Below are 11837 nucleotides of genomic sequence, written 5' to 3'. Positions count from 1 at the left end.
AACTACCACTGTCTCTTGGTTGGATGAATGAAAGTCTCCCAGCTCCTTTCTTGCTCTTTTACAATCCGTTCTTCACCCCAGCAGGCCAAGTGATCTTAGATAAATATCAGTCAGACCACATCACTTCCTGCTTAGTGATTTCTCATTACATCCTAACTCATCCTGTTTTATAAGGCCTTGCATAATCTGCTTCTGTCTTTCCTCCAACTTTATCTCCTGGCACTTTCCTTAATCCTAGCTCCTTTGCTCCCTCCCCCTTTTTTCTTAAACTCATTAAGATCATTAAATCTTCGGTGCCTTTGCACCCCCTATCCCAGATCTTTCGGGTTTTGGTATAGTAATACAGTAGTCACATTTCCCCTGCCCCATCTCTCTGTATATCATTTTGTTTAAATTATTCACAGGAATTGTCACTAGCTGCAATTATCTTATGTTTTTGCTGACTCTTTTGTTGCTTGTATCCCCCTCCTAGAGTGTGAGCTCCAAGAGAGCAGTATCCTTGCCTGCATGTTTGCCAGGCATCCATACAGTAGGTGCTCGGGTACTATTTATTGAGTGAATGAATGAGTTACAAAATGACGTTGGGCTGGAGAACCTCAGACCGAGGTTCACTGTGGGGTCTCCTTTCCTCTGCACCATGCTGCCATCCACACTGTTAATCAGTATTAACTCGTAGAGGAACTTGGACCTCTTACTTGACTTCACTTGACCTGTTTGCTCATTTGCGAAATGGGAACTCCTTGCTGACCCAACTCCAAAGGTTGCTGGAGATGCAAGGAGCCAGTGGGTGGAAAAGCCCAGAGGAGCCCACCGACAATCAGAATTGCACAGATCTGGGCACCTGGGTGGCTCAGTGGTTGAGCATTTGCCTTTGGCTCAGGGCGTGATCCTGGGGTCCTGGGATCGGGTCCCACATCAGGCTCCTCGCAGGGAGCCTGCTTTTCCCTCTGCCTATGACTCTGCCTCTCTCTGTATGACTCTCATAAATAAATAAAATCTTATTTAAAAAATGAAAGAATTGAACAGATCTGGCCTTGCTCTGCTTCTCCACCAAGTCCTTCCCCCACATGATCCTGTTCAACCTAGCCTGTGGAACTCCTCCTTTCCGGGTCACTCACAGCCTCCCTTGCTTTGCCTTCCCCCACCCTTGGCCCTCAAAAGGTCTTATTTTACAGCTCCTTGTAGAGAATTTACACAAGGCCATGAACTTCACTGTGAGAAAGCACAGGCTATAAAAGGCCAGGCTTGGCTTCTTGTGCCATGGTTAAATATTGATCATAGCAGGAAACAGAGGCCTGGGGTGGACAGACCACATATTCCCCCACAACAATGGACCTCCCAGACCGGGGGTCCTCCCCAGCCCACTCCCTAGGCTGGTGAGAGGATCTAGATGTTTTTTTCTTTACTTGAGGCCAACATATAAGGAAAGCATGGAGCTCCTGGTTCTTTCAGATCCTGAAAGTCACACGGAGCCAGTTTGTCATCTGAGGCCACTCACTCAAGAGGTCATTCACCCTGGAGTGACGGAGGAGGTTCCAGGCCTGGGCGTGTGCCAAGGGTGTGTGCCAGAGCTACCAGATGGGCTCCACTGACACAGGCTCTGGAGCGTGGCCCCACAGGGGACAGCTGTGTGGGGTGCTCAGGTACAGAGACCCCTTGGCACTCCTGTGAGAGAAGGACCCAGAAACTAGTGCTGCTCCTAACAGCAGATCAAGGCAGGACCCAGAAGCAGGATCCAGGGTGAGTGTCTTCAACCTCCCATGGGGATGGGTGGCTCAGGATCTTTGGCAGGAATGCCAGCCTAGCAGCAGATCGATGGTGAAGCCCTGTATAAAATGCAGGACTCTCCCAAAGCGGCCTAAGGAGACATGACAGCTAAATGCAATGTGATATCCTGGATGCGACCCTGGAATAGGAAAAGGACAATAATGGAAAAATCAAAGCCAAATGAATCGTGAAGTTTGGTTAATAATTTTTCAAAAGCAGATATATTAATACGATGCTCACTGTAGAAGGAAACTGATTAAGTGCTCTGAAGGAAATGTGTCCTTTGTTCCTTTTGTTTGGCATCTAATGCAACCAGGGAGGGCTGACGCTCAGTTCAAGTCATGCTATCATTTTGCCTTTTTGTTTGTTGGTGTATGTTGATTATAACAATAGTATACAATTTAAAACACACCTTCTGCTGTGGACATCAGCCACATGCAAATTTTTTTTTAGCCACATGCAAATTTGTACACTTTTCTGATTAGTTCCAGTACCACTCTGTCCTGCTCACTGTAGCTTTATTTTTTTTAAAAGATTTTATTTATTTATTCATGATAGACAAAGAAAGAGAGAGAGGGAGGGGGGCAGAGATACAGGCTGAGGGAGAAGCAGGCTCCATGCCAGCAGCCCGACGCGGGACTCGATCCAGGGACTCCAGGATCGCGCCCTGGGCCAAAGGCAGGCGCCAAACCTCTGAGCCACCCAGGGATCCCCTCACTGTAGCTTTAGAGTAGGTCTTGTAGTTGGGTAGCATCGGTCCTCTGACTTTGCTCCTCTTCTTCAATATTGTTAACTATTCTGGGTCTTTTGCCCCTGTCCATCTGTATAAACTCTAGAGCCAGTTTGTCCATATCCATAAAATAACTTGCTGGGATTTTTGATTGGTATTACCCTGGATCTATAGATCAAGCTGGGAAGAACTGACATCTTATTAGTTCTATTCATTAAACAACCCCTATTGGAACTGTTGTCTCAAAGGGTAAATATATACGAGCATTAAAAATACACACAAATACATCAAATATATATTTAAAACATACATACATTAAAATATAATTACATGTATTGTTTTCATGAAGATAATGTATACTTATGAGAAATGTATGTAATACAGAAATGTTCAAAGTGAACGTCTCACATGTTTAGACCCCATCCTACTTCCTTGGGGGGAGTGAGTGTTGAGTATCTTGACCTTCACACTCTTTTCTCTATGGACCTGGGGGGGTCTGCACATGTGACATAAGTCTATGGCCAATGTTACTAATTAATCCAGACACTCCTGCGTCTGAGACTGAGCAGAAATCACAACCCCTTTTAGCAAGTGCTCTGGACAGACAGTTGGAGCTGGAATAGCAAATCACATAGATTAGCCATTCCTGTAACTTTGTCCTTCCATTAGTCGATATATATTCAGTAAGTAATGAGTAAGTAGGTAGTATGCATCCAAGTCCCAGAAAGCATAAAAAAGATCTTTCTTTTTCCCTGAACTTCTATCTCTATCTTGACACACAAATGATCATTCATATACAAAAAACTTAGCTCAGTGTTATATTTGTGTCAAAATATTTTCCCTCAAAGTCTGACGCTTCTTCAGTTTTCTCAGAGTAGAGTTGGAAAAAAACTCTGATGTCAATCCTTTTATTAGTACTTTGCTTTTCTGTTTGGCTGTTTGCCATCCGGCTGTTTTGGGATGTTCCTGGCTGAGTATCCAGGGGCTACTACAGAAGACAATGTCAGAGTAGGGGCACTTGAGATTGCCTTGGGGACCCTCCTGTTCTCTCTGCGTTTGTCATTGTTAGTAGTGCCACCATGTTTTCATGATTGGTCTGCTCATGGGCAGCCCTGGTGGCTCAGCGGTTTAGCGCCGCCTTCAGCCCAGGGCATGATCCTGGAGACCTGGGATCGAGTTCCACGTTGGGCTCCCTGCATGGAGCCTGCTTCTCCCTCTGCCTGTGTCTCTGCCTCTCTCTCTCTGTGTCTCTCATGAATGATTGGTCTGTTCAAAACCCCTCTCCTAAAGAAAAACTATTTCTTTAGTTACTCTCATTTTCATTCTTGATCCTCTTCCCCCAGAGATAAGTATCCTAATGTGCATAATGTGTATCTTTCTTAAAATGTTTTTGTAAAATATGTATTATGTGCATATTTTGAATTTTCATAAATGCTATGGCATGCCCCCTTATGATCCTCGAGGATAATTTTTTGGGATATATATATATATATACACACACACACACACACTCAAGAGCGGGATTGCTGTGTCGTGGGGTGTGTATACTTACTTTGGCTGATTTGCTCTTAGGATGGCTGCCTGTCTACACTCCCTCTGTTAATGCCTGGGGCTATAGCCCCAGAGCCCCACCAACTCCCAGCCTTAGCTACCTTCCAAACCAAGTCCATCTAATAGATGCCAAGTACTATTTCATTTTTGTTTTAATTTTCATTCTTTTGATTACCAAAGAAATTGATCATTTCTTCATATGCTTACTAGACTATGAAGGGTTTCCTATTTCGTGAATCGCTTGTTTACATCCTTTACCTTTTTTTTTAGGGTTCCTGTCCTTTTTTCTCGTTAATTTGCAAGAATTCTTTGTATACTCTAGATATCAGTCTTTTCTTGATCTTGAGCATTGTAAGTATCTTATCCCAACAAGAAATGTGTTTGTTACTTGATTGATGGTATTCTTCATTGAATGGATAATCTTGTTTTTTATATAATCAAATCCGTCAGTTTTTTAATTGAATGATTTGAGTTTTTATAGTTTTGTTTAAGAAGTCCTACTCCACTTCTATTAACTTTATGTATTTTTCCTCTTATATTTAGGTCTTTAATTTTGGAGTCTGTTTTGGTTTGCTATTTGTTAGATGTGCATCATCCAGTCTTCCTTTTCTTCATACAGTGAGCTAGTTTCCCTGACACAGTCTACTGAACAATTCCTCCTTTCCCTACTGGTTATTAGAGCTACCTTTATTGTATATCCAGTTTCCAATTTGGTCTTGTGTCAAAACCACCTTTTTTATCACTGTCTCTCAACCTCTACTGGGACCAGTCCTCCTCTTAGTCTTTTTTTTTTTTTTTTAAGATTTACTAGCTACTTTTGTGTGTTTACTTTTTCTATATAAACATTAGAATAAGCTCATCAAGGTCCTCAAAAAATCTAATAGAATTTTGATTGTGACTGTATGGGATTATTAGATTAGTTTGGAGATAATTGACATGTTCATAATATATATACTATCCAAAAACATAGATGTCTTTCCATTTATTCAGACCACCTATTTTTTTTTTCTCTGTAGAGGTCTTTCGTATGCTTGGATAAGTTTATCTAGATGATTTATGGCTTTGATGCGATCTTGAATGATATCCTATTTTTATTTAATTTTCCAGTTTCACTACTAATGTGAGAAATGCTATTGACCTTGTATACAGCAACAAATGTATAAATGTAGAAGCAGTAAATGCTTCTGTTAGTTCTAATTGTATATCTTTCTAGGTAGATGATCTTGTCATCTGAGAATTACAAGTCTCAACTCTTTCCTATCAAATCTCACACTTCATTTAATTGAATATATATTACATAAAATATTGTGTAAATTTAAGGTGTACAATATGTTACTTTGATACATTTCTATATTGGAATATTATTGTCTTGTAGTTATGGTTATCACATTACATAATTACAGTATGATATTGTCTATATTCATTATATTATGCATTAGATGACTATGGCTTATTTACTATTAGTTGCAAATTTGTACCTTTAAACAATATAAAGCTTATCTTCCCAACTCCCATTCCCTGACAACCACCATTCACTCCATTGTTCTTACAAATCTGACTTTTTTTTTAAGATCCCACATAAAAGTGAAATCATACAATTGTCTTTCTTTGTCTGATTTATCTCACTTAGTATGATGTACTCCAGGTCCATCCATCTGGTCATAAATGCCAGGATATCCTCCTTTCTCATGGCTGAATAATATTCTACTGTGTATGTACAACACATCTTTTTCATCCATTGGTCTGTCAGTGGGCACCCAGGCTGCCCCCATATCCTGCCTATTGTGAACAATGCTGGAAAAACATGGGAGTGCATATGGTTTTTCAATATATGTTTTCTTTTCCTTTGCATATATTTACCCAGTGGTCAAATTGCTGGATCATATGGTAGATCTAGATTTAATTTTTTGAGGAAACTCCATGTTGCTTCCCATATTGCTTGAACCAATATACATTTCCACCAACAGTATATGCCAGTTTCCTTTTCACCACATCCTCCCAGCACCTGTTGTCTCTTATCTTCTTGATGATAGCCATTCCAACTGGTATAAGGTGGTATATCTCACTGTGCTTCTGATTCACATTTCCCTTCTGATGAGTGATATTGAGCATCCTTTCATGTGCCTGTTGGCCATTTTGATGTCCTCTTTGGAAAAATGTCTATTTTGTTCTGCCAATTTTTAAATCAGATTGTTTTGTTGTTGTTATGTTGTATGAGTTCTTTATATATTTTGGATATTAACCTCTTATACGGTTTGCAAAAATTTTCACCATTCTATAGGCTTTTTTATTTTGTTGATTTTTTCTTTCATTGTATGGAAGCTTTGAGTTTTATATAATCCCATTTGCTAATTTACACTTACTTCTTCTTCTTTCCTTACTGGGACCTCTAGGACTTATTATAATGGTCAAATTCAGCCAGCAAATTGTTGCCTTGCCATTTATCTTAAAGGGAATGCATTTAAAGCTTCTCCATTAACTATAAGGTTTTCTGTAGGATTTTTATGTTGCCTAGACCAAACTGAAGAGGTTTTCCTTCTACTTCAAGTTTGCTATGAGTTTTTTATTTTAAGATTTTATTTGTTTATTCATGAGAGACACACACGCACACAGAGACAGAGACACAGGCAGAGGGAGAGGCAGGCCCCATGCAGGGAGCCCGGGTCTTCAGGATCAGGCCCTCGGCTGAAGGCAGCGCTAAACCGCTGAGCCACCTGGGGCTGCCCTATGAGTTTTTATCATACGTATCAATCATATGTTTTTTTTCCCCTTTAGCCTATTAATGTAGTAAGTTATACTGATATAGTTTCTGATGTCAAACTGTCCTTCTATTCCTGGTGTTTAAGTTCCTTGGTAATGCTTTTTTAAATACATTGTTGAATTTGAGTAACTACTTTATTTAGGATTTTTGTGTCTACTTTCATAAGTGAATGGGCCTATTATCTTCTCTTCTTGCATGGCCCACATCTAGTTTTGAAACCAGTGTTAGAAGAGCAATCCAGTTAGTGCTGTCTATTTTGGGGGACTTCTGTAAAATAAGAATCAATTGCTTATTAAAAGTTTATTAAAACTCACGATTAAAGCCATGTAGGCCTAGGCTTTATTTTTTGGAGAGGAGGACTTGGCTTATCATTTTAATTTCTTTTTTCTTAATAAGATTTTTTTCCTAAAGATTCTATTTATTTACCTGACATAAGGAGAGAGAGCACAAGTAGGGGGAGTGGCAGAGGAAGGGGGAGAGGCAGGCTCCTCGCTGAGCAGAGAGTCCTATGTAGGACCCCAAGATCATGACCTGAGCTGAAGGCAGATACTTATTAGACTGAGCCACCCAGATGCCCCTCAATTTCTTTATTATTTAGAAGTTTTCAAGTATCTTCCTTGAATAATTTTGATATTTTCTGTTTTTCTAGAAATTCATCCATTTCATCTAGTTTGTCAAGTCTCTTAGCATATAGTTCAAAATACATTTTTATATTTCAAAATCTCTGGTCTTTTTTTTTTTTGGTTCTATATTTTATTTGCATTTTCTTTTTCTGGGTCAATCTTGCCAGAGATTTATTTACTAATATATTTTTTAAACCAGCTTTTGGTTTTGTTCATCATGTCCATTTCTCCCCTTGATTTCTGCCTCTATTTTTTTTTTTTATTATTTCCTTTTTTGTTCTTCAGAGGACCCAGAGATTTGCCTAGACAAATTAACCAGAGGCAGAGGCAGATAAGGGGCCAGCTCCTTGGCTCATAGCCCAAAGTTCACTTCCGATGGCTTGCTGTCATGAAGCCGGGAGCCCAGAGCAGTTGGGAGAATCAGGGCCATGGCCTGGTCTCGGCCTGGGAACAGACCTGGCTGTGTTGTAAAGTAGCCTCATGAGGCCACTGAGCACTTGAAATGTGCCTAGTCAGAATTGAGATATGCAATAAGTGTAAAATTTACACACCAATTTCAAACAGTACCAAAAAGGTAAAATATCTCAACCATTTTTATATTCATTACATTAAAATGATAATATCTGGTATACGTGGGGTTAAAGAAAATATGTTGTCAAAGTTAATTGTACCTATTTCTTTTCCTTTGAATGTGGACTGTGAACATTTTTGTATTAGATAGTAATAGTACAGGCAATACAAGAATATGTCGAGATTTGTGACAGTTTGGGGATGGACGGAGCTTTGGTAAACACAGTTAGCTGAACCTGCTTTGTTCTGGAGGAAAGAAAACAGGCTCAAATTAAGAAAGGATTTATCCAGGGAGCAGGAGTTCAGGCTCTTCCGCTGCGCCTCACTTGGTAGCAGGTGCTGGCAGCTACCTCTCTCTGGCATTTTTCTATTGTCAGCTCCAGCTCACAGGTATGCCAGTCTCCAGGAGAGACACTGATGGGCCGGCCTAGGTGGGGACACGGGGGCCTATGATTCACTATCACATGAAAATCAATGGAGGAAAGTGGGACAATTCACTAAGGAACCAGGGTGACAGAGCACATTGGGCTGCAGAAGCTGGATGGGGATGTTGGGCAGGCAAGAATAGATGTTCCCTGCAAGGGTCCCAGAGTTCTCCCTCCAGGTCAATGTCCTTCTCCATGTGTAATGAGTCTTACTAAAGATTTGAATGACTCCTACTTCTCTGGTGTCTGCCTCTTCAGACTCCACCTGGCCTGACACCCAGTTGTGCACCGGAGGAGAGAAGGATTTGGGCAATAAGAGGGTCAAACTGGAGTGGGCTATCCCGTCATGCTCTCTGCTTTGTTTCCAGGGGTCTTCAGGGCTTCTTGCTCAAGGGCCAGGAAGGCAGCTGGAGAGCCAAGAGACCTAAGGATTTCCTTTTCCAAAACATAACCCAACTAGGAGCAGGGGCATGGACCACAGTGAGGGAGTCACCCAAGCCCCAGCTGGTACCGTGGTGCCTCAGGAACTGCTGGACGAAATGCTTTGGGTTTTTCGGGTAGAAGATGGTAAGTTGTGGAGGGCTGGTGGTGGGGGTGGTGGGGTCTGTACCTCGACGCAAGGAGTGGAATCTGGGTCTCCTTTATGGCAGGCTGCACATTTCCCCCCAAGGCAGGTACTGAGGCTGAGGGATCTTCATTCCCAGAAGGGTCTGGCCTAACTGTACCCTCCACTTCTCGGGGCATGGTCATTCGTAGTCTCATTTACTGGATCATTCACAAATATTTAATAAGTTCCTCTGTGCACCAGGCACTGTTCTCAGCATTGGGGTTATGGTAGTGAATGAAGCACAGAAGTGTCTGCCCTCATGGAGCACACATTCTAACACAAGAGAAAATAAACAAGCAACTAAAATGCATAGCACATTGGTGATGAGCTGTAAGGAGGAAAATTAAGCATAGAAAGGGAGTAGAAGGGAAGATACTACGGTCAAGGAAGGCCTCACTAGGAAGCTGACATTTGAGTAAGGGCCTGCAGGAGGTGAAATGATGAGCCACAGATTATGTGGGGGAAGAGCATTCCTGGCAGGGGGAACAGGAAATGCAATAGCTCTGGAGCTGGATCCTGCCTCATTTTGGTTCAGGGTGGACAGAGCTTATTACCTAAATTCAAAATAGTCACTTGATGTACTCTCCGTTGGCAGTTGTTGGACACGGTTTCATTGTCACCCCTTCCTCCCCCTCTCTCCCCATGGCCACACTATTATCCAACTGTAGTGCTGTCTCTCATTAGACAAGGGCTTCTGCAGAGCAGAAATTGTCCCTCCCTTTGCCTCTCCCCAAAACCAGAGCTCCTGCAGGGCAGGGGCTCATCTTCATTAGTCTCTACCACACTTGGCTCACAGCAGGGGATGACTGATGCCATGAGCTGAGTCTGAGCCCAAGCCCCAACTGTGCATGAGCCTGAGGGGGACCTAGCCTTTCCTCAAGTCTCTGTTCCTTGTGTCCTTCCCCAGCATCTCCTTGGAATTACTCCATGCTTGCCCTGGTGGGCATAGTGGGCATGATCAGCTTCATTCTCCTGGGAAGGAGCATTCGGGCAAACAGGTGAGCTGGTTTGGTTTGGGGGTGATCCCTGGGGGGTTGGAGACCTGCCCTCCCAAGGGAAATCTAGGGAGTGGTCACCTAGAGGTGCTGGCTAGCCATCTTTTGGGACAGCAAAATGCAGCCTTATAGAATTTACAGTTTGGTGGGGAGACAAGTATAGTTCAGAGTGACAGATGCTCTGTGTGGGACATAGAGTGTGTGGGAGCACACTGGTGGGATCTGGGGCCTTCAGGGCAAGAGGGAGAGGGAGAGTGGACCAGGGAAGGCTTCTAGACTGAGGGACAATAGGCACCAAGCTTGAGATGCTGAAAAAGGAGGGCCGGGCCATATGGCTGTGGAGTGTGACATGGGGTGGGGGCAGAGGGAGGACAAGAGGCAGGCAGGACCTAGAATTCCATCCCAAGGAATTCAGGTTCTAGCTCTTGGGCGTTGGGGAGCCAGAGAATGGCTTTGCACAGGGACATGAAGATTTGTTTTAGCAAGGTTAGTCTGTATGTAGGACATAAAAGGAGCCACAGGGGTGTAGCTTCTAAAAAGGTGACCTTGCCTTTCTGACCCTGTCAGGAAGCATGGCCCTTAGAAGGTTAACTCAGGGACGAAGTGGCTGTCTATGGGAGCAGCAGACACTGAGCAGCTCCCTCTACGGCCCCAGCAGAGTCTCTGGGCAGTCCCCTGGTCCCACAGCTGGGTCCCTCCACTATGGCCACGAAGCCTAGGAGTACCTTGCATAAAACCACCTTCGACGGGAGGACATTTGGGGGAGTTACTGGAAGGCAGGCTAGGTCTTGAATCCCAGGTTAAGGACATGGGCAGTGGGGAGCTACTAAAGGTGCTTGAGCTGAGGTGTGATATGTGTGCACCAGAATTTTAAAAACATGACCGGTGGGGATCCATGGGTGGCTCAGTGGTTTAGCACCTGCCTTTGGCCCAGGGCATGATCCTGGAGTCACGGGATCAAGTCCCACATCAGGCTCCCTGCATGGAGCCTGTTTCTCCCTCTGCCTGTGTCTCTGCCTCTCTCTCTCTCTCTCTGTGTCTCTCATGAATAAATAAATAAAATCTTAAAAAAAAAAAAAAAGACTGGTGTGGGTATGGGGGCTGGTTTGGAAAAGCAAGTACCTAGAAGCAGGAAGACTAGTTAGGAACTTCCTGAAGTCCTCTGGGGATGAGGTGGATGAAGGTGGGGAGGGGGTAACAAGAACCTGCACTAAGCAGGAGGACAGGCCTGGGATAGAGAAAATGTCAGGAGACTTAAATGCATGTCCAAGATATGTGCTTCTTTGAACCCCATTTTACCTGTAAGGGGAGCGTATGGTGATAATAGTTGAGCTCATGGTGGCGATGAGGATTTGATGAGATGATGCCTGGGTGAGTATAAGCTGTTTCTCTGCCGAAAGCACATCAAACTATCTCCGCTTTCTCTCCTAACAGTTCCCAAAACTGCCTCCTGGATTTTCCCCTCCAATCCCTAATCCACTTGGGAGACCCAGTATTGCCCCAACCACTCATTACTCCAGCTCAGGGAACCCAGCTTCAACTGTGTTTTCTCTCCTTCCAGAAATCAAAAGATCCGGGGGAGAAACAAACCAGAAAAACAAACTCCAGAAGACCAAGACTTGACTGAGGCTGAAACCAGAGATGACAATAACCTGAACATCCTAAGACAGACTTTGCTCTCAGAAAAGGAAAATTTAGTTCAGGTGGAAATTAAATTAAAAGAGAAAGATGTGTCACTGGTTTTCCCAGAGCTACAAGAATCAGAGACCTAGTAAGAGTTCAGAGCACTGCCCATGCTGTCAGATAAG

The 11837-nt window shown here is 43.2% G+C and overlaps 1 protein-coding gene across 1 annotated transcript; it reads left to right on the top strand.

The window, feature by feature from the left end:
* The first annotated feature begins 1328 nt into the window (after nt 1–1328).
* Nucleotides 1329–11833, top strand: SLC51B (solute carrier family 51 subunit beta). The gene is made up of 4 exons (XM_055320051.1): nt 1329–1740; nt 8796–8994; nt 9942–10032; nt 11591–11833. The coding sequence occupies exons 2-4, from the start codon at nt 8898–8900 to the stop codon at nt 11799–11801; spliced, it is 399 nt and encodes a 132-aa protein (XP_055176026.1). The 5' UTR covers nt 1329–1740; nt 8796–8897; the 3' UTR covers nt 11802–11833.
* The last annotated feature ends 4 nt before the right edge of the window (nt 11834–11837 follow it).

This window comes from Nyctereutes procyonoides, unplaced genomic scaffold (assembly GCF_905146905.1).
Source record: "Nyctereutes procyonoides isolate TBG_1078 unplaced genomic scaffold, NYPRO_anot_genome, whole genome shotgun sequence".
Lineage (NCBI taxonomy): Eukaryota > Metazoa > Chordata > Mammalia > Carnivora > Canidae > Nyctereutes > Nyctereutes procyonoides.
This window is presented reverse-complemented; position numbering and strand designations above follow the sequence as displayed.